Source organism: Camelus dromedarius, chromosome 31, assembly GCF_036321535.1.
Source record: "Camelus dromedarius isolate mCamDro1 chromosome 31, mCamDro1.pat, whole genome shotgun sequence".
NCBI lineage: Eukaryota > Metazoa > Chordata > Mammalia > Artiodactyla > Camelidae > Camelus > Camelus dromedarius.
This window is the reverse complement of record NC_087466.1, coordinates 1,920,676-1,947,511: the sequence shown is the minus strand read 5'-3', so window position 1 is coordinate 1,947,511 and position 26,836 is coordinate 1,920,676. Positions and strand designations below refer to the sequence as shown.

The 26,836-nt window shown below is 58.1% G+C and overlaps 2 protein-coding genes across 4 annotated transcripts; one reads left to right on the top strand and one right to left on the bottom strand.

Annotated features, from left to right (window-relative positions):
- The first annotated feature begins 80 nt into the window (after window positions 1-80).
- Window positions 81-21,381, top strand: CDC45 (cell division cycle 45). Of its 3 annotated transcripts, none has more exons than XM_031443222.2 (19): window positions 81-224; window positions 343-402; window positions 1,030-1,122; window positions 1,767-1,904; window positions 2,735-2,887; window positions 5,586-5,641; window positions 6,725-6,773; window positions 7,936-7,997; window positions 8,894-8,944; window positions 9,845-9,964; window positions 10,887-11,018; window positions 11,268-11,366; window positions 11,985-12,146; window positions 16,274-16,412; window positions 16,498-16,581; window positions 17,117-17,235; window positions 18,435-18,511; window positions 19,997-20,061; window positions 21,253-21,381. In XM_031443222.2, exons 1-18 carry the CDS (start codon window positions 174-176, stop codon window positions 20,059-20,061), a joined length of 1,710 nt encoding a protein of 569 aa, XP_031299082.1. In that variant the 5' UTR covers window positions 81-173; the 3' UTR covers window positions 21,253-21,381. The 3 variants fall into 3 exon arrangements, with proteins under 3 accessions (XP_031299082.1, XP_031299081.1, XP_064337047.1); XM_031443221.2 differs by having other exon boundaries at window positions 107-224; window positions 16,498-16,593; XM_064480977.1 differs by having other exon boundaries at window positions 139-209; window positions 16,498-16,593.
- Window positions 21,382-23,888: 2,507 nt separating this feature from the next.
- Window positions 23,889-25,259, bottom strand: CLDN5 (claudin 5). The gene has a single exon (XM_011000328.3). It carries the CDS (start codon window positions 25,256-25,258, stop codon window positions 24,467-24,469), a length of 792 nt encoding a protein of 263 aa, XP_010998630.2. The 5' UTR covers window position 25,259; the 3' UTR covers window positions 23,889-24,466.
- Window positions 25,260-26,836: the final 1,577 nt, after the last annotated feature.

The following is a 26,836-nucleotide window of genomic DNA, read 5'->3' as shown; positions in this document are numbered from 1 at the left end:
AATGGCGGAGCGCTAGTGCCCGCCCCCAGCGTAGCCCAATCAGAAAGCAGGCAGTGAGTCGCGGTTGGTTGACCGCTGGGCCAATCGGGAGATCCCTAGCTTGGCGGGAGTCTTGACCGCCGCCGGGCTCTCAGGGTTTCCGCGCGAGCTGGGGGTGTCCCGCTGCCGTGGCCATGTTCGTGTTCGACTTCCGCAAGGAGTTCTACGAGGTGGTCCAGAACCAGGTGACCCCTTTCTCGGGCCCCGAGATTTTGTCGGGGGAAGCGAAGGGACGCGGCCGTGGGGGCGGGAGGGGCCCGGTGCGGGTGGCCGCGCTCAGCAAGCCCGCTCTTCCCCCGACAGAGGGTCCTTTTCTTCGTGGCCTCGGACGTGGACGCCCTGTGCGCTTGCAAGATCCTTCAGGTGAGGCCTGCGGGCCGGGAGGGGAGGCGGGTAAGGACCCGCCCCGCCGAGAGGGCAGCCGGGGGCGGGGGCCTCCGAAAGGTTGCCTCCTTGGGGCGACGGTATTGGGTGGGTTAGCGAAGAATCGGCAAAAGGCAGGGAGAGAAGTACTGTTTCTGCAAGAAGCTAGGCAAACCTGCACTGGGGAGACCCGCAGGCCCGTCGTGGCTTCTGCCGTGTAGGATTTGAGACGAGAACCCGACCACCGAGAGCGTAGCGGTGTCCTGAGCAATTCTGCATATCCAGGATTCCTCTGCCTGTTAGGGAGGGTCGCCGGGTTCAGTGCAATGTTTAATCCAGTGCAAGGTTTACGTGAGATTTGGTCACGGCCTTGATGAGGAACTACTTCTCAGAAGATCTAGAATTATGATCGGCTTTCAACAGTTTTCCTTTAGTGATTTCCTTATAGCTGGCAGAGTGGTACAGCGAACGTTCGTGGCCCCATCACCTGCCATCCGACGTCAGCAGTTTACAAACCTTACTTTATCACGCGTTGTATGTCTCTCAGCTCATTTTTTTTAAAGTGCGTTTCAAGGTAGACTGCAGACTTCCTAAATAAGATAGGCTTTGAAAATAATCTCTCTCCAGGCCCTGTTCCAGTGTGACCACGTGCAGTATACGCTGGTTCCAGTTTCTGGGTGGCAAGAACTTGAAACTGCATTTCTTGAGCATAAGGAACAGGTACGAGAGATGTATCCGAGATTAATTAGGCTTTTCGTACTCAACTGCAATTTCCTAACACTTAGCATTTTCCACTTCTACAATAGGTTGTATGTATATTTAACTACCAACTTTATTAGGCCATACAGAAGAGAAAAATCAGCTATATGTCCAGGTGGCTCACCTTCAAAGTGTGGAGACAAAATTCACAACAAAATGGAGACAGTGAATATGGACAGCCTCTCACTCTGAATTTGTGTTGCAGACACATTTCTTTCATTGTAAAGTGCTTGGAATTTAGTGGGTTGTTTTTGGCACAGAGAGGCAGTGCTCCCCATGGGAGGGACAGACAGGGACAGGCCCAGTCGCGCGTATGAGCTCTTGGTCCCCCCATACTGGCTTTTTTTTTTTCATACTGGCTTCTTGAACCTGCATGTAAGACGTGGGCCACTGAGCTCTGCCTGCTCCTTGCTGCAGCAGGGGCAGCCCAGGGCCTCCCTTCCGAGGTCATCGTGGAAATGAAGTGTGTGGAGTTGTTAAAGCACTTAGCCCAGGCGGCCCTGGCCGTGTTCAGAGCCCCTCGCCACGTGTCAGCTGGATGTCTGAGCAGGAGGACAGAGGCCTCCACCATCCACTTCCTTATGGCCTCTCCCTTCTCTCTTCAGTTCCGTTATTTTATCCTCATTAACTGTGGGGCCAACGTGGACCTGTTGGATATCCTTCAACCTGATGAAGACGCCGTGTTTTTCGTGTGTGACAGTCACAGGCCAGTCAACGTGGTCAATGTGTACAACGACAACCAGGTGACCAGGCCTTCGGGCCCCACCTTCCCTCAGCCCTCCCGTCCATCCACCTCTTCCTTTTTATTCCATGGACAACTGGCACTCAGTGTTCCTGGTGAGGCCCGTGTTCACCTCCCCTGGAGGAGCCCGAGTGGCCTAAGGACAGGAACCTGGGCTCGTCTCTCTCTGATGAGAAACACGCACCTGACCCTGGCAGTGCCCAAGTGCATTTGTGGAGTTGCTTGACTCGGGAGGTGTAGGGACCAGAACCTGGCACTGAGCTGCGCCCCAAGCTCAGGCCAGCGCGGACCCGTTGAATATCAGGGTGCCTCAGAGGCGCCTGCCCTGCCTGCCCAGGGTGGCGTGAGGACCAGTGGATGGTAGTGTGAGAGGCCGCCGTGGGCTGGGGATGGCTCGGGGGATTTGCTCTTCAAGCCCCTGAGCAGCAGGCCCAGTGCCTGGCCCTTCTCTGAATTGAACTCCTCCCACCTGTGTGAAAGCTCATCCCCAAAACCTCAGTCCCTCAGCGACAGAGCCGTTCTCACTTGGGCGTCCCCGTCAGAGGCTGAGCCGCACGGTGCTTATTTTGTTGGATGCATGTGTGGCCCCAGAGGGAGCTTTTTCCAGACTTAATGACCGTAGATCGTTTCCCCATTTTCGTGATTTCTGTGTACCAAGTGGTCTGCAAATTCCAGCGCCTCACGGGGTGGAAATGAAGACGAGGAAATTCTCCTCAGATGGTGGCTGTTGTACTAGGCCAATCGGGGAGTGAGACTGCAGGAGGAAAAGGCGATGGACGGTTTCCTGTCAAGGAGCGAGGAGTGACTTGATGCTTTTTCTTTGACTCTTAGATCAAGCTGCTCATTAAACAAGATGATGATCTTGAAGTTCCCGCCTACGACGACATCTTCAGGGACGAGGACGAGGAGGAGGAGGAGGAACATTCGGGAGATGAACACGACCAGGGCTTGGAGCCTTCCGGGAAGCGCACACGGTTAGAGGAGGTGGGTTTGGGCCCTCACCATGGTCTGGAGGAACTTGTCAGGCCCAAGGTCAGAGGTAAGCCCATGGCCTAGGCAGAGCTGGGAGGTAGCGGGTGTGTGTGCTGGCTCTGGGCATTGCCTTCATGGGCTGTGTGGCCTCAGGTGGGTTCCTGGACTTCTCTAAGCTGCGGCATCCTTGCCTGTGCCGTAGAATCCTGGCAGGTGAAATGAAACTTAGGACAGCTCAACTCTTCACCTAGGTAGGAAACACTTTTTAAAGCCAAGTGAAGAAACAGTAAAATAGAAAAAAGAAAAAGAAAGAAACAGTACGTAGCATAAGCGTCCCCTTCCTTCCCCAGGCCCCTCCGGAATTGCTCTGACAGTAGGACATAAATAACCGTTTCAGAGAATTTTGCTATAAAGACAACAGAGAAGGAGACAGGAGCAGGAAAAGTGTCTGTCTGTCTTTTCCAGGTGGAAGTTTAAAGCTGGGCCCTGCAAAGATAAGATTGTTCTGTAAAATAACCATAATTACACTTAATCTATGGGACCTCCACTAACCTGGCTCAGGTAGCCTGGGCTCACATTTTGGACCAGCCATTACTAGCTGTGTGACTTTAGGCAAGTGACTTACCCTCTCTGTGCCTCTACAAAATGGAGATAGTAAACATACTTGACTATTGCAGTTACTACTGATGTTTAACAAATGACCCGAAAACATACAGGGTGAAAAGACAGTTTTCTTATGCTCACGGATTCCATGGGTCAGGAATTTAGGCAGAGCCCAGCAGGGACCATGTCTTGCTGGGACTGGAATTCTGGGGAAGCCCGCTGGCTCGGGTATCGGGCACCTGGGCTGCTGGGGTGGCACCAGGCCAGGATTGCGGAGACCTCTACCACACGTGGCCTCCTCACGATGTGGCAGCTCATCTCCCAGCACCAACATTCCAGCCAACAGCGCAGCCACGGAGTCGCCCTCCCGGCCAGCTGTGGGGTCCCACAGTGTTCCACAGCTACAGGGGGAGGGGACAGGATTCCATTGTGCCCTGTGGGAGGGTCAAAGAATTCTTGAGGGTTTTGTTACTCAACTTCACTGAGGTCTAACTTCTACGCAATGAAACTCACCAGGTGTACAGTTCAATGGGATTTGACAAATATGTAAAGTCATGTGACCCCCGCCACGTGATAACAGAGGACAGTTCTATCACCCTCAAGAAGTTCCCTCGCCAGGACCATGGCTTGCTTTTTTTAATCAAACTTGATTTTGAGATCGTGATAGGTTCACCTGTAGATGTAAGAAATGAGTTGAAGTTACCATATTCTTTGCCCAGTTTCCCCAGTGGTGACATTTGCAAACCGATGGCACATACCACAACCAGGTCCTACTGTTGAAACAGCCCAGATACAGGACATCTTCCGTCACACAGGGATCCCTCCTGGGGCCGTTTACAGCCACGCCCATCTCCCTCCTGCCCCCTCCCCTCCTTAGCCCCGGCAACCACTAATCTCTTCGCAATTTCTACAATGTTGTCATTTCCAGAATTCTATAAATGCAGTCGTATAGTATATGCCCTCTGGGAATTAGCTTCTTTCCCTCAGCATGATTCCTGGAGGTTTGCCCAGGCTTTGGGTGTATTGAATTGGTTCCCTTTCATTACCGAGAGTGTCCACAGTACGGACAGACCTGTTTGTTTAGCCATTTGCTCGCTGCTGGGCACCTGGGCCATCTCCAGTTTCTGGCTGTTACAAATAGAGCTACTGTAAACATTCATGTACAGATTCGAGTGTGAACACAAGTCTTCATTTCTCTGAGTCTTCATTTCTCTTGGGTAAACAAACAGGAGTGCATTCACTGGGTTGTGTGGTGCTTAAATGTTCAGTTTTTAAGAAGCTGCCCAATTTTTCTAGAGTGGCCGTGCTGTCTTACATCTGACCAGCAGTCTAGGAGTGACCTGGTTTCTCCCTGCGAAGAGTGTGCAGGGACCGTCAGGCTCCCTGCCTGGCCTCCTCTGACTCCACTTGGGGGTGTGGGGAGGCTTTCAGCGAGGAGGTGTTAGTGCGGGGGAGCCTGGGATTTGTGGTGGTGCCTGGACCCACGCCGTCGTCCTCTGGTTTTTTCTTTCGAGGCTGTTCCTTCCTCGTTCTCAGGCTTTTGTTGGAGATTTTTAATCTGAGCTGGCTGATGTTTCCTGCTTCTTCAGCTCCAAGTCTGGGATGTCTGAAACCGTCCTCTGGTCCCAGGGCCCTGGCTGGTCAGCCTTCCTATCCACCTTTTAGAGTCTTTTTTTTTTTTTTTAACTATGTGATATCAGGATTTCTAAGTACATTTAGTGGATGAATAGGGAAAAATACATCTATGCCATCCTTCCAGAAGCAGAATTCTTGGGACCAGAGACTTTTAAAGCTGCCGCCCCACCTCATGCCTTTGCTGGAGACACGGAATGAGGCTGTGCCTGTAAAGTTAAAATCGTTGCTGGAAACAGCGGGGGCTAGGGTGTCAGGGACAAGCTCTCACTAAGCTGGTGGGAGATCAGCACGAAGAGGTACCTGTGGGCTCTGCGTGTGTCGCATGTGGCTGGGTGGTCGCCAGGGACTCTCCGCCCCCTCTTCCCCAGAGCAGGGATGACCCCACGGCTCCCCCTATATCCCAGCCTTCTCAGGCCTTGGGGTGAATTCCTAGCTCCTTGGCTCAACTTTCCTTCTCTTTGTTCTGCTTCAGGAAATTGTGGAGCGAACCCTGAGGAGGAGGCAGCGGAGAGAGTGGGAGGCACGGAGGTGAGTGAATGCACCCACAGGACCCCTGTGCAGAGCCCACCCTCCCTGTGGGACTGTGGGTCGCCGGCACTGGTTTTCCTGGGGGCTGCCTGCATTGTCCCCCCTGTAAACGCCTTCAGTTTAGAGCCTCTGGGCCAGTGCCTCCAGGATTGAGCACGTGCCCCCACCTCCCCAGCACTGGGAAGAGGCCCCTTCACATCCCCCTCTAGTCCCCCAGGTCCATCTGTCAGGGGTGACAGTCCTGGTTCTTTGTTTTTACAGTTTTCTAAACTTAGCTACTTTTATTTATAAATCCTCACAAATTCAATAGATGCCAATTGTGTAAAACTTTTCCTAGGAAAACAAAATTACGAAAAGGAAACTAAGTTATCTACAATTCCTCTTTATATTGCAAATTTTAAAACAAGTGCTTTAAAATGAAATTTTTAGAGAGGTTTTTAGCTTGAGGGAACAGGCACCGCTGCCCTCGAGCTGGGAAGTCCTTGCTGAATCCAGGGTGTCCGAGCTTCCAGCCCTGTCCTGCTGTTCCAGCTGAGGGCGTGCCCCTGGCCATTGCCTCTTAGAAGGACAGTATGAAACCATCTGGGGAAGTGTAAGGAAAGAAAAGTGAACTGAATCCGTTTTCACTAACAGAAAGAGATGCTGGCTTTGGATTGACCTTCCGTACTTGTGCACAATTTACATCATCACACCTAGTTTTGCATTTTTCCACTTCAGACCTATAGACCCCAACAGCCTTTGTAAACTGCACAGTGCTCGACTGGCCTGTCCCCTCCTTTGTAACCTGGGGGCCGCTGCCAGTGCACTGCAGTGACACACAGAGCAGGTCTTGTCCTGCTGGCCCCTTTGAATCGCCATCTTGGGGTAATTCCCCAGCGCTGGGATCCTGCCGGTCTCCATCTATCGTAGCCAGACTGGCCTTTGTGCCCAGTTCACTATGAGTACATACGCTCTCTGGGAGAGTCAGTAAGTGGAGACAAACAACCTGTGTGCGTGGCTTTGAGCACCGGCAGGTTTCAGCGTTTTCCCAGCTGTCTTCCTGTTCTGTTCTTCCTGTGGAGACCCGCGTTTTGTGTCTTGCAGAAGGGACATCCTCTTTGACTATGAGCAGTACGAGTATCACGGGACGTCGGTAAGTGCAGGCGGGGTTCACTGCCGCACACAGGCTCTAGGGGTCAGTGTCCTAAAACGTGAGGGGCAGCGAGCGGCGGCATAGAGCCCCAAGGTCCGGTTTGAATCCAAGCCCACAGCTTCCGCTGTGTGGCCTTGGGCCGTAGTGTAGCCTCTCTGAGCCTGTCCTCCTTGAGGGAGGAAGACAGCAGCCCTCGTTGCACAGGCAGGTGTTGGCATAGCCCCCCACCCCCACCCAGAGGTGCTCCGGGAATAGCTGCTCTTACTTCTGTTCATCACCCAAAATACAGCACAAGTGTTTAGTCTTGCTAGAAGATGGAACTCTAGAAAAATAAAGGCCCGTCAGCACGTACGTGTCACCAGAAGAATTTCTTACAGAAAACCTAGCGTGTTGACTCCGGTGTCTCTGAGCAGAGCTCAGGGCCTTAAGGAGCCCTAGAAAATAAGTTTCCAGTCAAACGTCCTGTGTTCAGTCTTAGAATTGGCCCCAGGGCCTTGGACCCCAAGAACACACATCCAGAGCCGCTTCTATTGTCACGGCCTCTTTGTGGGGTTGTCCCACTGCCCCCCTGTTCTGCTCTGGGAAACAGGCCGCAGATGGGGTGGGAGTGCGGGCGGAACGGATACTTGGCTCCTGCAGATACTGGAAGCCCTTCAGAAATCGGTTTCCTTGGAGACACTGCAGGAAGCCCAGCATCTCATGGCAAACAGGACTTCAGGGTCTTTGGTCAGATGCTCAGCCCCCTCGTTTCCCACCAGAACTCAGACACTCTGCTCCCAAGGGCTGGATGCTTCCGTCTGCAGATAGCCCTGTTGGAAAGACCCTCCTCAGGGGGTCTTGGCGCCCCTCCCTCTTCAACACGTAGGGTCGGGTAGATGACAGGGTCCCCAAGCTCCCAGCTTCGGTGCCCCCTCAGGCACCACTAAAGCCCCAGCCCAGGGCTGCAGCCCCGCCTCCCTGGCTGCCCAACAAAGGGCAGGAGGTACTCACTGTTAGCAGGGGACACACTCAGGCCGTTGGAGGGACTGTCCTCGCTCTGTGTACCTGGAATCCACCCGAGCCCTGGCCAGGCAGACCCTCGACTCACAGGGGCTCGGTTGGGTTTGGGTCTGGCCCCGCCGTGAGCACGGTTGCATTGGCCTCAGGCTTGTCTCCCTCGCAGTCAGCCATGGTGATGTTCGACCTGGCGTGGATGATGTCCAAGGACCTGAGTGACATGCTGTGGTACGTGGCCCCTGTCAGGCAGAGCCACACGGGCTCCCTCCTCAGGGTGGCTCCGTCCTCCCACAGCCGGGGCAGGGTCCCCACAGGAACGTTGGACGCAGCGCCTTTCTGGGAGCATGCGGGGCCCTGGTTTTCTTCCTAACTGTGAGGCCCTCGGCTGCACAGACTTCAGGGGGACAAGGGAGCATCGTATGGGCAGGGGGTGGGGCCGGGTGCAGCACCCCCTTCCCAGCCGACCGCTTGGCCTTGCTGCCCAGTAAGACAGTAACGTGAGACGCAAGACGTTTGAATAGGCAGCTCTCCCCAGGCACCTCCGCTGCCTGGCATGTCGTGGAGTCCGGCGCAGGAGTAACTGTCAGCCCGCCACCTGGGCTCCCAGTGGGAGCGCCCTGCCCACCAGGGCCATGAGCTCGGCAGACGTGCGTACTGAACCTGCAGTCTGAGCAAGGGGTGTGTGGGTCTGGCCCTCTTTTCTGGGTTCTGGTTTTCTCCCCCTCGAGGTGACTGTCTGGCAAGGCCCCTGCCCTGAGCGCCCACGGTGGGGACTGGGACAGTCTATGCTGAGTCAGGGTCTCCAAACTACTGGGGCAGGGCCAGGCACCACCACACCGAGGCCCAGAGGTGCCCTGTTGCCCCGAGTGGGTGAGGGTGGCATGTGGCCGGGTAAGCCCAGGCACAGGCGAGTGGGGCCTGCTGTCCTCAGCCTAGGGGTTTCCCTCCTGTGCACTGAGAGCTCCCATGGTGGTGACGCTGTGATGGGAGCTGTATACTCTCTCCACCACGAGGGCCAGATCTCCGGTCCGAGGGAGGGTCGGGGTCAGGCCTCGCAGGCAGGACGTGCCTGTGAGTGCCGCCTGCCCTGCCAGTCACTGCTCATCACCCCCCTGTCCTTCCAGGTGGGCCATCGTTGGACTCACAGACCAGTGGGTGCAAGACAAGATCACCCAGTAAGACGCGCTCCCCGGGCTGTCTGAGCTCGGCCTGTGCGTGGCCCAGCCACAGCCAAGTTTGCAGGGGGTCTGGGTGGAGTGTCCCTGTAGAGGCCCCTTGAGGAGGGGCTGGCCTTGGGCCTGGGTCCTTGTCAGGACTGTGGTGTGTGGCCTTGTGTGGACACTTTGTCCACCTTCAGGGAGCCCAGCAGGTGAAGCCAGAGGTGAGGCAGGGCTGGTCTCTGCTCCCCGCTCTCTGTTCATTTGTGTGTATGGTGGGCTTAGGCCAGGAAGAGGGGTGAGGGCCCTGAGGCCAGCCCGGCGGGCAGATGTGAGCTCAAAGGTAGGGGGACAGCTGGACAGGGTTGCACAGAGGGCTGGCGGGGAGCAGGCTTTGGTTCTCCTGCCCGTCCGCCCCCAAGATGCACAGGCTGGAGTGGGGAGGGGCAGGGCTGGTGCCCCTCGTCCCTGGTGCTCTGGTGCCATCATGTGGAGCTGTAAGCTGTCCTGGGGGCCCCGTGCTGTCCCCAGGCACAGCCGCCTCTTGCACTGGCTCCTGCAGTTTGCAGAGGCCCCTGTGCCCTGGTTCCTGCCCACTCCGGCCCACCCAAGTCCTGTAGTGGGGCCCATGGACTCAGGCCTGGGAGTGTCCGCAGTCTCCCAGGCCTGGCCCAGCTTGCTCCTTTCTCTGTTAAGGATGGCAGCATCCTGGCCTGGGCAGCCCTCAGGTGACACCTTGCTGTCACCATCCTGCTTGTGGACCTAGACGGGGGTCTGTCCACTGACTGGCTGGTGGGTGGGCCTGTGACCCTCCTAGCACTACCCGCTCACACCCCCACAGAGGTGGCAGAGGGGTCTCAGTCCTGTGGAGGAGCAGCCCACGTAGAGGAGGATGCCCAAGTGCTGCTGTCCCCCCAGGATGAAGTACGTGACCGATGTGGGCATCCTGCAGCGGCATGTATCCCGGCACAACCACCGGCACGAGGACGAGGAGCACGCGCTCTCTGTCGACTGCACGCGGATCTCCTTCGAGTATGAGTATCCTTGCAGCTCAGGCCTGCCAGGTGCAGGTGGCAGATAGGGCCAGAGGCTGGCAGTGGGGACCCAGTGGGCACAGCAGGGTCCTGGGCGTGGGCCCATCTGGCTCGTCTGTGTGGCTTGTCCTGTTCAGAAGCATTGCATTTATCAGGGTGCATTCGGGGTTAGGCTCAGGCAGGCAAGTGCACGCGGGGCCCAAGCGGTCAGGCAGTTTAGTGGCTTCACACACTGGCCAAAGCAGGTGGGAGAACGGTGAGTGGGTGTGACTGGAGAGCACACATGGAGGACACATGGTGGTGAGGGCGCAGCCGGGGCCGTCGAGTTGCAGGGCTGAGGAAAGGCCTGGTAAGGCCACGTCTCGGGAGCAACCCAGCCACACTTGGGGGAGGGAGAGCTGCCTGGGCCAGGCTATGGCCGTGCCAAGACCCTGAGGTGAGCTCAGGGAAAGGGCCAGAGCACACTGGGGGACCAGGGTGTGGGCAAGGGGACGGTGGCCCCGGGGCCCAGCCATCAGGAGGGGCAGTGCTGAGGACGGAGCCCACGTCTGTCCACAGGCCTGGCCCCTGATGTCAGGGCACCAGCATGTCTGCAATGTGTAGGCAGGGCCAGCCTGGCGTCCCGCGGAGACCCTGGTGTGAGCGAGGAGAGACCCACGGGGTCAGGACATCCTTACAGCCATGTTCCGAGGCCCACAAGCCTGAAGAACTTGTTCCAGAAGTGGGGTCCTGGCAGAGGCCTGGCGACGTGGAACCCATAGGAGCCAGTGGGATGACCTGAGGCCCTCAGATGAGGGTGCGGTCCACATGGGTCAAGTTAAGCTCAGGTCGAAGAGCTCCAGGTCACCGGGGCTGACCAGTGATGCAGGTGGCAGTCGGGGTGGGGCTGGTCCCTGCACAGCCGCAGCTCCTTGACGCAGGCCCAGCCTCCGCCTGGTGCTCTACCAGCATTGGTCCCTCCACGACAGCCTGTGTAACACGTGCTACACCGCGGCCAGGCTCAAGCTCTGGTCCCTGCATGGGCAGAAGCGGCTCCAGGAGTTCCTCGCGGATGTGGGGTGAGTGAGCGCCTGGCCCCGCCACCCCAGGGCAGAGCCCCTCCCTCCTGGTGACCAATAGGGCTGGGACATCCAGCTGCCACCTGCTTTACCCTGTGTTCCTCACTGGATCCTGGAATCCAGTCCACAGGCCAGGCTGGGCAGGGGGGCCAGGGCCCCTCGTTGGCAGGTCCTTTCTGTCCTGTTGTGACCCCGAGATATCCCCTTGGAGCCAGGTTGCTCGCATGACTGGCGTTTTCCCCTTCCCAGTCTCCCTCTGAAACAGGCGAAGCAGAAGTTCCAGTCCATGGACATCTCCTTGAAGGAGAATTTGCTGGAGATGATTGAAGAGTCTGCCAGTAAATTTGGGTAAACACACGGCTTTCTAGTCTGAGCTTCGTTCAGGCTTCAGCTTTAACCCCATTCCTAAAACAATGCAAAAAAATAGGGACGCCCAGATAAGTGGAACCTGACAAGCCTTCCCCAAAGTTTAGAGTTCTTTTTGTTTAAAAATAGGACTTCCTGACTTGCCAGCGAAAGTCTAGACTCCTTAAATCCTGGGGCAGAGGTGCAGACCTTTGAGGTCAATTTGGCCTGTCCCTCACTGGACACAGGTGTCGGGCCTGGGAAAGGACCACTGGGGCCAGGTTCCGTGAGCTCTCTCCAACCAGGGCCTCCCTCCAGCGCCATTGGAGGGACCTGGGCCTGGCTGCTCCTGGCGCCCTGGGGGGCAGGGGAGGATCACACACGTCCCCCCTCCACACACACAGCTAGTTCCTGCCCTGCGATGAGTGGACAGCTCTGTACCAGCCTCTCGGTGCCGCGGTTGCAGGGCTGGTGTGTCGGGACCAACCCCTCTGTTCTCTGGGCAGAACAGCTGTGCTGTGCGTGTTAGCTGGGGCCCGGCCTGTGTGAGAGCTCACCCTGGCTAAGGACACACCTGCACGCGCAGAAAGCCAGCCACATCTCACCCCTGCCCCGTTGCAGCATGAAGGACATGCGCGTCCAGACGTTCAGCATCCACTTTGGCTTCAAGCATAAGTTCCTGGCCAGTGACGTTGTCTTTGCCACCTTGTCACTGATGGAGAGCCCCGAGAAGGACGACTCCGGGATGGGCCACTTCATCCAGGCCCTGGACAGTCTCTCCAGGTAGTGGGCACAGCTGAGGTGGTGGGCGTGGTCGGTGGTGGGCGTGGTCGGTGGTGGGCGCGGCCTCCCCGCCCCACCCCGGAGTGGGCTGCTCACACCCTCGGGAATGGGCATCCCTGTCTGCCCAAGCTGGCTGCCCGTCTTCAGTATGTGTCCCTTTCTCTCCGATCCTTTCCTTCTCTTCTTTGCTTCTGATTTTCAGAAGTTTCTCCCCTCACCTCCTCCACTTCTTCAGTCATCACTGCTGTTTATTCACACCTTCCAGGTTACGTTTCATTTCTCAATTATTTCTCTTTCTACTTTTTCCTTATCTCACTTCCTGAGATGCCTCATGGTATTTTTTCAGTGTCTTTCAGCTTGTTCTGCAATAGATCATTGCAGGTTTGATCTCTGGGGGTGTATCGCTGGTTAGCTTTTGTTGTCAGGGGGATGCCATCCTCCGTATCCTCGTTCTCCTGACAGTAGCTTTGAGAGGGTTTGACCTTGGTCTTGTCTGTGGTTTGTTTTCTTGTGTTTTCTTCTGACGTTTTTGGAGAAGGCACGGTTCACACCGGTTTTCCAGCTGTTGCTTCTGTGCAGTGTGAACAATGAAGGGGCTGGCTGCCCGGCATTTCCTGCTCTGTTCCCAAGCACACTTTTTAAACGGCTTTCCTGAGCTGTAATTCACACACTATATGATTCAGTGGCATTTAGGATAGTCACAACGTTGTGCGAAGATCACCTTGTCTAATTTTAGAAGTTTTCATTGCCCCAGAAAGAAACCCTGCTCCCCTGAGCCATCACCTCCCACTCTGCCCTCTCCCCAACCCCCAGCAGCCAGTAATCCACATCCTGTCTTCAGAGGTTTGCTGTCCTGGACTCTTCCTATCCCTGGAGTCAGACACTAAGTGGTCCTTTGTGGCCTGGCCTCTTTCACTTAGAATAATGTTTCCAAGGCTCATCCGTGTTGTAGCATGTGTCAGAATTTCCTTCCTTTTATTCTAAATGATAATCTACTGTAGAGATAGACCACAGTCTGTTTATCTGTTCATCACTGGTGGACATCTGGGTAGTTTCCACCTGATTATGATGAAAAATGCTGCCGTGAACACACACGTGGAAGTTTGGAGTGAACACGTGTTTTCACTTTTCTTGGGCATACACCTGGGGTTGGAGCTGCTGGGTCACAGGGTGACCGGGCATTTCAACCTTGTGCGGAACTGCCAGGTGGTTTCCAGAGTGAGGCCTCAGCACTGTCCTTTTACTGTTGAGTTGTAAGAATTGTTTTATATTCTAAGTACAAGCCTCTCAACAGATACACAGTGTGCTAATATTTTCTCCCATCCTTTTTACTTTTTTGATGTTGTTCTTTGAAGCACAAAAGGTTTTCATAATCATTTTCATGATGTTTGGATTATCTATTTTCTTTTGTGTCTTGGGCTTTTGGCGTCATGTCTAGGAAACCATTGTCTGATCCAAGGTCACGAAGATGTACACGTATGTTTTCTGTGAAAACTTGATCGTTTTACCCTTCACGTTAGGTGTCTGATTCATTTGAGATCAGTTTTTGTGTCTCGTAAGGAAGGGATCCGGCTCACTTTTTTTGCCTATGGGCACCCAACTGTTCTGGCGTCATGTGTTGGAAAGACTTCTTTCCCCCATTACAGTCATTTGGCCCCGTGTTGAAAATCAGGTGACTGTAAGTGTAGGAATTTGTTTCTGGATCCTCCCTTGTCTCCCACTGACCCATGTGCTAGTCTTGTGCCACGACCACCCTGTTTTGACTGCTGTGGCAGGTTCTGTAGCAGGTTTGGCCTAGTATGTGTTCCTTGAATTTCCATGTGAATGTTAGGGTCAGCTGGTCAGTTTCTGCAAAGAAGTCAGACTGCACTGGATCTATAGATTCACTTGGGGAGCACTGCTGTCTTGACGATACTAAGTCTCCTCATCCATGATCAGGGGATGTTTTTCTATTTGCTTAGACCCTCTTTTAATTTCTTTCAACAGTGCTTTGTAGTTTGTAGAGAATAAACTTTGCACTTCTTTTCTTAGATTTATTCCTAAACCATTTATCCTTTTTGACACCATTGTAAATGGGTGTGTTATTTCACTTGTGGTTTGCTCAGTGAGACCAGATAGAAACACAGCTGATTTTCTGTATTTTGACCTTGCTCTGCAGCCTTGCAGAACTTGTTTTTCAGTTCTAATATTTTTTTACTGGATTCCTTAGGCTTTTCTATACACAGGATCCCGTCGCCTACAAATGGAGATGGTTTTACGTCTCCCTTTCCAACCTAACTGCCTTTTATTCCACCTTCCTGCCGACCGCCTGGCTAGAGCCTCCACGACAGTCCCAGCCTGTTTCATCAGCACCTCCGCCTTCCTCTCCTGAACTGTCCTTGTGTTGCACAGTTTTGATTTCACTCTCAGCAGTCTCTCCTCGGTGAGGGGCCCAGAGTGGACAGGAGCTGTGGGGGGTCAGGGGGCACTCCCCGGGGCCAGCCGGCTCCAGCTCCCTGGTCTTGGTCACGCCCTTCGCACTCAGCTGCTCTTGGGTGGGGCAGAACTCCTCTCGGTCTTGGCCACTGTCCCCAGTTGCCTGGAGTTTCCAAGCCTTCTTAGGTCTCTGCCTGTCTGCACCCTCCCTCACTGACACTGGCAATGCAAGTCTTGTAGCCACTTGGGGTCTCTTCCCACCTGCTTGTATTTTGGAGTCTTCGATGTTCCTTGTTTCCTTGTGTTGTAAGTGGAGTCCTAGGTTTTTGGTTTTGTCATGCAGCTGCTCTGTTTTCACCTAGAAACATGGGGAAATCAAAAAACTGTCTGGCCAACTACTGCCGCCCTCCTCGCAGAGCTGATGGACCCATCTCAGCCATTGCCTGCGGCTCCCTGCTGTGACAGAAGGGCATTTCTCCCTCTTCTGGGCTCCATCCTCCCGTCGCTACAGCTGCGCCACTGTTTTTAGCTCCTTTACATATGTCTTGTTTTTTCACCAGCGTCTCTCATCTCCCGAGGTTGTAAGGGCCGGGTGCTAGCATCCCTGTTTCTCTCCTGCCCCATGCTTCCTAGTATATAAAGACGCTTCTACCTGCTCGAGGTTGACACTGAGTCGTGGGGCAGAGAACAGGGTGAGAGTCAGCTCATCTTTGGTCTAGGTTGAGTCTAAAAGATGAAGACCAATAAAGAGCGTCGGTTCGTTGTGCTGATGGTGTTGCAGAGTCACTGATGTGCAGTGACCACCTTCCTTTCTGATGCAGCTCTGTTTTTCCTGGTGTTCTTAATTGCCTCCTTTATCACATCCAGCTTTCCCCAGCTCTCCTCCAGCAAGCATTCCCTGAGCCCCTGTGGTCCAGCAAAGCCTGGGGCTCTGTCCTCTGGCTCCAGCCCGGCCCTGTGGCTAGCTCAGCCTGCCTCCTGCCTCTGGCCACTGGTGCCGCGACTGCTGGCCCAGAGTGTGCCCCGGTTAGGTCCAGCCCAGGTGTCTTGGGACCTTTGCCTTCTGCTTGTTCCTTTTTCACAGCATCCTGCTCTGAAGATACTAATTACACTTCATTTTAAGCCTCTTTTTGGTCTCCAAATTATCTCTGCTTCCTCTGGGGCCATTTTTTCAGGCCACAGGCATTTCTCAAGGTCTGGCGGTCCTCCATGTTCAGGGTGGGGGCAGTGGAAGCCTGGTGAGCCCTGGGTCTCTGGGCACAGCCTGCTGGCCAGAAGGCATCACTTCATCTTGGCAGGTGGGGAGCCAATGTGACACTTTGGGACCTTGACTGCTGGGTGTAGAGGCTTTGCTTGAAGACCTCACTTCTCCACAGAGGGCTCATGTTGAGGTGTTCAGAGGGGAACCCTCCCTCGTGTGGGGGAGGGTAAAAGTTCATCTGTGGGGGTAGGGTCCCTGGTGCCCCCGAGCCTCTCCTGTTAGCCCTGTGGGCACGTTCCAGGGGACACCTCTACTGGCTCTCAGTCTCCAGCCTTCTGATGCCAGTCCCCTGCCCGCCTGTCTTGTCCGTCACTGTGGGATTTTTCAGTTTTTATTCCTTCCTTCCACGTGGAAGGGAACTGGGGCCAGAGCAGAGGGCACACCCCTCCTGCCCCGGGACCCAGGTGTTCCGCCCGAGACACTGTGCCTCAGCTGGTCTGCTGTCTTACAGGAGTAACCTGGACAAACTGTACCGTGGCTTGGAACTCGCCAAGCGGCAGCTGCGGGCCACACAGCAGACCATTGCCAGCTGCCTCTGCACCAACCTCGTCATCTCCCAGGGGCCCTTCCTCTACTGCGCCCTCACGGAGGTCAGCTAGCTCCCACATGTGTGTGGGCACCCGGCCCCCGGCCAAGCCTGCCCACAGCCCCTGACCGTCCACCCCTCCCCTGCAGGGCACTCCGGATGTCTCGCTCTTCTCCAAGCCAGCGTCCCTGAGCCTGCTCAGCAGACACCTGCTCAAGTCCTTCGTGTGCTCAGTGAGGAGCCGGGTGGGATGGCGGAGCGGGTGCCAGAAGCCAGCCTAAGGGTCCTGGGGCCATTCACCAGCCATGGGATCCAGGCAGATGCCTCCCTCTTTCTGAGCTGTGTCTCCAGCTGAGCCCTGAACCCTCTGCTGCCCATCAGCTCTTGTGTTGTCCTCTCAGTCCAGGGCACTCACAGAGCACGTGGGGCCGGGGCTAGTGTTTAGCTGAGACAGATTAGGGAGAGATGGTGGCCAGCCGAGGTGGAGCAGGCTGAGGGAGGGGTGGGCTGGTGAGGGCCTCCTGGAGGAGGTGACAATGGCACCAGGACCTAAAGGAGGTGGGGGAGGGAAGAACCGGGGGCAGTGGGGCCAGGCTGGTACACAGGAGGCTGGGGACAGGGCGCCATGGCCTGAGGGCAGCTGCTTGGGGGCTCGAGCATGTCTGGGGAGAGGAAGCCCCTGGAGGCTCTGGGGGAGCTAGGGGCTGGGGCTCCTGGGCAGTGGGTTGGCCCTGCAGGTTGTGACCAAGAGGCGCCTTCCCTCCACAGACAAAGAATCGGCGCTGCAAGCTGCTGCCCCTGGTGATGGCTGCGCCCCTGTGCGTGGAGCAGGGCACCGTGACTGTGGTGGGCATCCCCCCCGAGACCGACGGCTCAGACAGGAAGAAGTGAGTCCTGGGGGCTAGGGCCCTCCTAGTGGAGGACATTGGCTCCCAGCGCCAGGCAGGGCACTGGGGGTGCACATTCGTGGCTGCAGGTTGGGGCAGCCTTCTGCATGCTGAGCAGGGTCAGGGGTGGGAAGGTGCAGTAGGCAGGGGAGCCCAGGGGGACGGCATGGTGGTTGGGGCGTGAATGACCCCACCTGGTACCCTCCAGGCCGTGTCTCAGGTCCAGGCAGCTGGTCATCTGGGTCTTGTTCTGAAGACACAGGACAGAAACTGGGGCATGAGCTCCCCGATGAGGGCAGGTCTGCTGGGCTCCCTGGCGGGTTCCCAGCACATCCCAGATGACGACGCCCAGTTCCCATGCCCCTCAGTCTCCCCAGAGGGCACCTGTCGGCCTCTCCATGGAGGATGTGGTCCTGGGTCAGATTGGTCCCCACTCAGCTGCTGTGAGCTTTGACCTCCCGTGTCTGTAGAGGCCATTCAGCAGCAAGTGGGGAGACAGTGGACTTTAAGGACAAGGGCCTCCATGCTGCCAGGCGCCCTACCAAAGCTCTGCAGTGGGTCTCGGATTCACGGTCACTGGGTGGGAGCTGGCCAGGGGCTCCTGGGCCAGGTCCCCAAGGCAGCACCATGGTCGCCTGTGTCCTCACTCAGGCCATCGGTCTGTGTGAGGCTGTGCTGGTCCGCGGATAGCCCTGGTCACTGCATGGTCCCGTGAAAGCTGCCGTGGAGGCTGGAAGCCCAGGTCCATCCTCTGACCTCCATGACGGACCCAAGGGCCCCTTCCCTACAACGCTTCCCCTCCGCTGCCAGCCCTCCCCCGAGGGGCCATCAGCCCCAGGGTGGGCCGTGTCCCCCGTGCTCCTGCCCCACCACCCTGCAGGCCCCTCTGGGTCCCCAGGCCCCCCATTTGTGTGTCTGAGACCTGCATCCCCACACGGCTCCCATTGAGCCTCTGCTCTTTGCCAGCACAGTGCCGGCTACGGGAAGCTGCATTCAGGATGTGGGTGTGAAGTGGGGGTGCACAGGGGACACTCAGCCTGTGCACCGAGATGAGCTCAGGTGGACGTTGGGGTGGGAGCTGTGGTGAGAGGTGGCGGCTGTCAGGGTGGGGGTGAGGAGTCTGGACTGAGTCTGGTGAATCCTGGGCAGGGAGGGTCCGCTGCAGGGACAGCCCCCAACGTGCCTCTGTGTGTCCCCAGCTTTTTTGGTCGGGCTTTTGAGAAGGCGGCGGAAGGCACGAACTCCCGGACGCTGCACAACCATTTCGACCTCTCAGGTAGAGTATGCTGCACTGGGCCCCTCAGGGTCAGCGCTGACTTTGGAGCCAGGAAGGTTGGCATCGCCTTGGTGCCCTGCTGCCACCCTTGTGTCCTCCCAAAACCAGCCCAGGCCTGGCTGCTGCAGGCAGCCCAGGGAGCTCTGGCCTTACAATCCAGCCCCTGAGACCACTTAATCAAGGAGCCTGGGGGACTGGCCACTAGGGCCTCCCAGGCCCAGCCTCTCCCATCAGAGTAGCCTGCCCTTCTGTGGCTGCAGGGACAGCAGGGCACCTCTCTGCACTGTGCCCCACTGTGGAGGGGGCCACGCCTGCAGGCCACCCTCTGCTTCTCTAGAGGCCAGTGTGGCACATGGTTCAGTTTGGCCATATTTGCTTTTTATCCCGGCTGATGGACGTTAAAGTAAAACAGATGTCTGGTACCTCACCCCTGTGTTAGCAAGCTCAGGCTGCTGGAACAAAACACCACAGACTGGGGGTCTGAACGACAGAAATGCATTTCTCGCCATCCTGGAGTCTGGAAGTGGGGCACAGTGTCGCGGGGCTGGCTCCTCCCGAGGCCTGTTTCCTTGGCGTGCAGACAGCCATGTGTTCCATGTGGTTGTCTCTCCATCCTGCTCTCTCCCTGTAAGGGCACCAGTCAGACTGGATCAGGGCCCCCCACGACCTCAGTTAACCTGATCACCTCTCTAAAAGCCCGTCACCAGGCACAGTCACATTCCGAGATGCCGGGAGTCAGGCCTTCAACACAGCAAATTTGGGCCCAGAGCACCCACCTCTCAGACCTCCCTTCCACCACCAGCGGGTTCCCTGACGAACACTAGTCACTGCAGAGACCCGGCCCACGTCCCCACTGCCTCTGGTGTCTAGAGCTGGCATCTTCCTGCCAGGCCACTCAGGGTGGGTGGGCTCCCCTCCAGCAGCAGCCCCCCGATTTCCTCTTCCATGCCTCCTCTGTGGGTGGACCAGGCTACAGAGGACCCATGGCCCGAGGCACAGACAGCTCAAAGGATGCAGGACCAGGCCGGTCTGATGAGGGGCCACATGTCTGAGCCTGATGGTCCCAGAGGTGGGGGCAGTTCGCACTTGCACAGCATGGGACACTGAAGCTGAGAGTGGCCGGAGCAGAACAGAAGGCTGGCCTCCCCTCCCCAACCTGAGGACCTCCCACAACCACTTTGGGGCAGGCTCTGTGCTGGCAGGGTGGGAGGCCAGCTCTGCCAGGTCTGTGGCATCCTCAGTGTCACATCCTGGGTCCCCTCCATTGACTGCCACTGCCGGTCCCCCCCACAAGCCGCAGCCCCAGCTGCTCCAACAGAGTGGCCAGCTGTTTCCCAGGGTTAGAAAGACCTCGTGTTCCGCAACGCTGCAGCCATCAGGGCTGAGCACGTCCTGGAATGTGGAGGAGGGCTGTTGCAGTCTGGATTCTTGATGACTGGGGGCCTCCCCCTCGCGCTGTCTGTTTTCCTTTCATTATTACTCCAGTGATTGAGCTGAAAGCTGAGGACCGCAGCAAGTTCCTGGACGCGCTTGTCTCCCTCCTGTCCTAGGTGAGTGGTGGGGGAGGCGGGTGCCGGCCAGTCCCCAGGGCCCCTTGGGGGTGTCTGGGGCCCCACCACACAGGCCAGCTGCTACTTGTCTTTGAAGCCAGAGTGCGGCCCCTGAGGAGACTGGGCCCAACGCCTTGTTCCCAAGGACGTCTGTCCCTGGGTTGGTGGCAGGACCACAGTGGGGCGTTCCAAGGGCACTAATTTCATTAAGCTCCTGGGACTCCTTCAGAAAGAGCCGGCCTGTACCCTCCCTGACCACACTGCTCTGGGTGCTGCTGGGAACAAGGCTGCCCGGGCCTTCTGGAGCCTTGCTGCCCTCGGCCAGCATCAGGCCCTGGGCAGGAGCTCCTGGGGGGCGTCTGTCTGGGCTCTCATGTGCTTGACCTGTGAAAAAACAAAGCTGGTGGCAGCCACTCAGTGGAGACTTAGAGAATGTGGGCTCTGACCAGGCCTGCCTGGACCACATGTGGCCGTCACTGTGATGCTCTCCCCTGTGGCCCACACGCCACCTTTTCCTTGAAGACCCTTGGGAAATGGGCCAGGGGTCTGCTCTGTGTATTGACCACTTCTCAGCCCAGGCCCCCACTGTGGATGCCCGCGCCCTGCTTGCCATCTGCCTGAGCCCTGGCCGGGGGCCATGGCTGTCGGTGATGGGAAACCTCACCAGGCTGCACACCCACCAGGCTACACCCATGTCCCCATCTGAAACAGGGCTATCACCCCTGGGCCACAAATGCTGGGCCTTAGCAAGGGCCAGGCAGGGGCAGAGGTGTGAGTTTGGGACCCAAATCAAAGGCTGCCAGCAGGGGCTCTCGGGCAGTAGCGCTGGCATTCAAGGCAGACCCCTCCCTGCAGCCAGCTCAGTAAGGATGCCAGCCCCGCTGTGCTTACTGCCACCAAGACAGGTGCAGGGTGGGGCAGCTGGGGAGGGTGAGGGGCAGCGTTCTGGGGCACCACAGGCTGAGGATGGACAAGCTACCAGGTGGGTCCACAGAGGAAGCAGGCACTGGGGGCCATGGGCCTTTGAGGTTCTCCCCCCAGACCCCAGGGACACCCATGCTCACCCCTGTGACTGGTGGTGCTGCTTGGAAGCAAGAGCTCCACACCCAGAGGGAAGCCTGGGCAGGTTGTTTGGTCTGGGGAGACATCAGAATTATTTACAATTTATCTTTTCTTTTTTGTCTTTCCTAGGGTTTGATTTCTTCAGAAATGACCTCCTTTCCTTATTTATGTTAACTGGCTTTTATTTAGATTATAAGTTATGAATGTGATTTTAGATACAGGGACAGTGGTTTTGAATGGAATAAAATGTTTATTTTAGGTTTGGTGCCCCGGTCTTGGTTCTGATCACAAGGCCAGTGCTTGGCTGTGCCCTGAGCCTTCTGAGGGTCCAGAGGGGCCTTGATTCTGTGCCCTGGACACCCCTCAAGGCCCAGTGGAAATCAGCACGAGGGTGGCCTCCAGGCTCTGGCTTGGTCCAGCTTCCCACAGCTTCCTTCTGTGCACTGGCCTTGGCAGCATCTCAAGTCCACCCTCTTGACCATGCACCCCTCCCAGAACCCCCACACTATGGCCATCCTCTCCCCCCCAGCACCTGCCTTCCAGGCGCCTCCCCACCTCGCAGGCACACAGTGGGCACTGCCAGGCGAGCCAGGCAGGGACAGCCAAGGCGAGGCCCCAAGTCAGGAAGGGCGGAGCTGGCTAAAGAGCCCCGAGGTTGGCTTCACCCACATCCTGGTCACAGAAGGTCCAAGCTGGATGGACCTCGGCAGCCTCCAAAGGCTTCAGAGCAGCGAGAGTTCTCAGTCAGAGGAGCTGTGAGATCAGCTGGCCCCACCCTCCCAGATGTCCCCAGAGCACCTATGCAAGAGTTGAGGCAAGGAGGGGACCATTTTCTTTTCACCTTAATGGAGGCACTGGGGATTGAACTCAGGACCTCGTACATGCCAAGCATGCCCTCCACCACTGAGCTACACCCCCCTCACTGAGGATTGCCACTTCTGCCCTTCAGGGATGAGAGAGCAATTCACACAAGTGGCTGGGGCCATCTGTAGCCACCACCTGGAGCACGGGTGCCCGAGAGCAGGCAGGCTGGAGGAACATGGCCAACTGGGTGTGGTGCCTGGAGCTGAGGGCAGGAGGCAGAGTGGTTTGGGCAGGCTTTAAATTGGTGAGAAAAGCCCAGAAATCATGTCCTAGAACTGAGAACCTGGGTGGGTGGGGCCAGGTCTTGGTGCCCTTCAGGGAGGGTTAGTGGGCACTGGGGTAGCTGCACTGGCGGCTGGCTCCTTTTGCCTGTCCTCCCTAGTATGGGTCAGGGGGCAGCAGCCTGGCCCCCCAGGGCCCTCAAGCTGCCCACGCATGCCATTTGCAGGAGCTGGGGCTGGCTGGGCAGCTATGCTTCAGAATCCCAGTGATGCCTGGGGCCTTGGAGTCAGCTCCTGGCCATGTGGGATGCAGGCTTGGGCCTGCGTTCCTGGCCAAACACTGTACCTGGCACTGGCCGGGCCCAGCGGCCAGGAGCAGAAGTGTAAGGACCTCTATCCCAGCCCCACCGAGAGCCAAGGCCACAGGATCATACACCAGCACTCAGGGAGTGTTCTTGCTCTGGCCTGGGCGGGGCTGCTGAGGACCCCTGTGCAGTGGGGCCCATCCCACTGCAGGCATCCCATTGTTGGGAACTCAGGCCCCTGGGTTGTTCAGACTCCCTGGAAACCCTGGGGTTCGGGGCAGCGTTCTCAACAGCTGCCCTGAGCCCCTGTCCTCAGGTTCTTACCCTCCTCTCCATCCACCCCAACAGGGAGCCTGGCCAGGCCTGGGAGACTCCTTGCCATTGGACCTGGCCCAGGCATTTCTGGACATGGCCCCTGGAGCCAAGGTTGGGGGCAGATGCCAAGCTTTAGCCACTGACTAGGCTTGGGGTCCCTCCCAGCAGCCCCCAATGTTGTCCTGTCCTCCGCCCTGGCCTTTGGCAGAAGGTAAAAGTGCATGAATTCAAAGTGCCTAGAACAGGGCTGGGAACAGTGAGCACTTGGTGCCAGTGACAGCTCTGGTCTGCTCTGCCCTCCTGGGACCCCCACCCCCAGGTGCCTGGCTAGGGTCAACACCAGGTCCCAGTGATCCCACCCACAGGAGGAAGCTCCCACAGGGTGCCCCCAGAAGGGGCTGGTACAGAGGTCCTGATGTTTGGCAAGTCTGGGCTGGCTGCCAGGCCAGCAGGGTGGGCACAGGGCCTTCACAGAGAGCCAGGATGGAGGGGCTGGAGCTAAGCCCAGGCACTCTGGGCAACTGGCTGCAGGTGCCTCCTCCCCATGGCAACATGCTTGTGGACCTGCAGCCAGCTCTGCAGGAGCCTAGTGCACATCCTGGATTTGCCCCCGTTCCCGCTGCACTGTTGGCAGAAGGGCCCAGGCAGTGGTGGACTGATACCTGGCCATTTGATGTGACCCAGAAATGGGTGAGCCCTGAGAGGGCAGGTGGAAAACAGCCACCCTGTGGTGTGTGGAGCCCAGCCTCTACTAGGCAAAGCCAGCAACCTGGCAACCCACCACTGTCTGCACCAAACCCCTGCCCCACTGCAGGCCCCATGACTCAGCAGGGGCCCTTCTGACTACAGATCTTGCCTCCCTGGGCTGCAGTGAGCTGTAGCTGTTTCCCACCCAATGGGAAGGTGACTAGGTGGCAGGGTGAACCTGAGAAATGGTCATGGGATCTTCTGGATCCCAAGGGCCAATCCTGGGAGGTCCCCAAAGGAGCTTTTTGGGGAGGAGTCAGTGCATAGGTGGATGAATGGGGGCTGCTGGGCCCAGGCAGTGACTGGACAGAGGACAGGACACAGGGAGGGTATCCAAACCATTTACTAAGCAAACAACACCCCCCCCCCAAGCTGCAAAGGAGGGCAGGGCCTGAGTCCCACACCCAGTATCTGGTGCCCATGTCTCGGGTCCAGGCCAAGTCTCTTGCCCCCCACCTCCAGGGGCTAGCCTGCTGATGGATTAAAGGCCAGCTGTACATGTCCCTCCGGCAGCCCAGGCTGGGAGTCCTGGACTCTGTCCACCTCTCTGGAATCGGCAGAAGCTACGGAGGGGTGGGCGGCATCCAAGACCCTAAGGATCGGACAGGGAATGGGATCTTCGGTCCAGAGCCCACAGAGCCCAGGGAACCCGCGCCCCACCCACGTCGCAGCCAGAACTGCACACAGAGAAAGAAACCGAGCGAGTCCTCCCAAGTGTGGGTCGCCTTGCAGGGTAGGGCGGGGCCTGGGCCCCGCTAGTGCGGCCAGAGTCCAGTCACAGCAAAGAACTGGGAGTTCTGCGGAGCTTGTGTGCCGCAGGCGCAGGCCGCCGTCCGTGAGGGGCTGCCCTGGCCAATTCTCCGGCTCACGGCCCTGCTATGCCCGGCTCCATCAGACGTAGTTCTTCTTGTCATAATCGCCGCTGGTCGTGGGCCGCCGCGACGCGGAGTACTTGACGGGGAAGCTAAAGTCGGGCCGGCCAACGCAGACCCAGGCGCCACAGCACACAAGGCCGCCGCCGCACATGAGCAGCGCCGAGGCGGCCCAGCCGATGTACAGCGCGGCGCCCAACTCGTACTTCTGCGACATGGGCACGGTCGGGTCGTAGAACTCGCGGACCACGATGTTGGCGAACCAGCAGAGCGGCACGAGCGCCAGCAGCCCGCAGAACGCGTAGAGTGCGCCACCCGTGAGGGCCACGCGCGCCTTGGCCGGGCCGGGGGTCACGCAGGTGGTGCACTGCGCGCCCGCCAGGGTCACGAAGAGCGCGACGAGCGCCAGCAGCACGGCGCCCACGGTGAGCGCCCGCGCCGCCTGCACCTCCGTGCTCAGCGCCAACACCGAGTCGTACACCTTGCACTGCATGTGCCCCGTGCTCTGCACCACGCACGACATCCACAGCCCCTTCCAGGTGGTCTGCGCCGTCACGATGTTGTGGTCCAGGAAGGCGGTCACCTGCCACATGGGCAGCCCGCACGCCAGGATCAGGCCCACCCAGCCCACCAGGCACAGCACCAGGCCGAGAATCTCCAGCGCCGCCGACCCCATGGCTGACGATGAGACGCGCGCCGGACGGCCCGGGGCCTCCGTGAGCGCACGGCTCACTCCCTTCCCTCCGTGTCCCGGTCCCGCGGCACCACAGCGCAGCCTCGGGTCTGCGGGAGCCTCCGGGGGGCTTCCCATTTCAATGCTTCGGGGCGGACTCTACCCCTCGGGCCCAGCCCCCGAGCCCCGAACAGCCAATCCGCTCGCGGGCTATGGGCCCGCAGCCAATCGCAGGCGCCCCCGGCAGCCCGAGTTCGGGAAACTTTGCCTGAGGTAGCGAGGGAGGGGGGACCTTCCCCGCCAGGCCGCCGCCCCGGGGGACCCCACCAGCCGCTGTCCTGGTCCTGGCCGCGCGCGTTCCGAACTGACCTCAGGCGAATGCGCGCGGGCCCGCCTCGCCATTTCAGAAGCTTCATGATCCTGGGTCTGCACCGACTTCCTGGCCACATTCCGAATGAGCCTGCTGGTGCCTACCTCCCGGCCAGCTTCTCTTCCTTGGCCCACCTCCCTGACCACGGTGTGCGGGAGCCCCCCACCATCGCCACTGCACGGAGGCCTGCGTTGGGGGTTCCCTCGGCTCCTTCTCTTGGGTTGGCCAAACACAGCTCGCCTTGTTCCTCCAGGAAGCTCGCCCAGGAGTCCAAGCCCAACCCAGGCCCCTTCTCGGCACCCTGACCACAGTGGCCCTCCCACTGCTGGCACTGACCCTCGCACCTACCAAGAGGCCAGGCAGGCCTGTGCGGGTCAGGCCCAAGGCTCCAGCTTTGTCCAAGGTCCTCCCCAGCACTATCACTGCCCTGGGGCCTGAGGATCCAACAGGAAGAAGGTGGCAGAGGGGCCTTTCCTTGGCCATCAGAGACCCCCCACTCTGCCCCTGCAGCCGAGGCTTCCTAGACCTCACAGCCTTCACAGGGACTGCTCCACTTCCAGAAGTGCTGCCCATCCCCTATCCTTTGAGGCTCAGCTCAAGTGACTCAGCATCAGTAAGTCCCTAGAGCCTCCAGTGACTCAGCACACAGGCTGTCCTCCTAGGAGCAGCCCATGGCCCCAAGCTCAGCCACCTCCGCCAGCCCTCCGACAAGAGACACAAGGAGACACGTATGGGCCGTGTTCTGCCCTCCCTCCAGTGGTAGTGCCGATCCTGCACCCCAGCCCCCAGGCCACCCTCCGGAAGCCAACAAGGAGTTTCCTGACTGGGAGGAAGAGCCCCCATCCTCGCTGGAGGCAGGAGGCAAGGGATTTCCGGGCATTCTTCTGCACAATGGCCCAGCCATTTTACAAAAGGCCCATGGGGATGGACATTGGACCCCACTGAGGCTCAGGTGGGGGCACCAGCCCCTTTCTGGCAGCCCCTTCCCTACTCCCTGTCAGACCTTTGTCTCCAGCAGTACTCTGCCCTGGAGTGGAGCCGCTAGGACCCTCATTCCTTGCTCAGGTCCAAGGTGCTGGCCTGCTCATAGGAACTCCACAGAGAAGCCTGGCCATAGGCTGGGAGCTCTGACAGACCTGTCCCTCCTGGGCCTGGTTCTTTCTCCCTCCTCAGGTGGTTGCAAAAATACCCTGTCGTCCAGCACGGTGGGAGGACATCCAAGGCAAGTTTGCTGGGCCCTGTGTGACTCGGGGGGAGCAGTTTTGCCCCCTCCTTGACCCCCACCTCTCACTCCTTGCACAGGATGGGGCTCCGAGTACCACTGCCTACTCCCAGCCACCCCTCAC

Coding starts and splice junctions, on each gene's coding strand:
- CDC45 (XM_031443221.2), top strand. CDS start 174: ATGTTCGTGTTCGACTTCCGCAAGGAGTTCTACGAGGTGGTCCAGAAC. Junction 6,774..7,935: donor ACGAGTATCACGGGACGTCG/GTAAGTGCAGGC, acceptor TCTCCCTCGCAG/TCAGCCATGGTGATGTTCGA. Junction 11,367..11,984: donor GAGTCTGCCAGTAAATTTGG/GTAAACACACGG, acceptor GCCCCGTTGCAG/CATGAAGGACATGCGCGTCC.
- CLDN5 (XM_011000328.3), bottom strand. CDS start 25,258: ATGGGAAGCCCCCCGGAGGCTCCCGCAGACCCGAGGCTGCGCTGTGGT.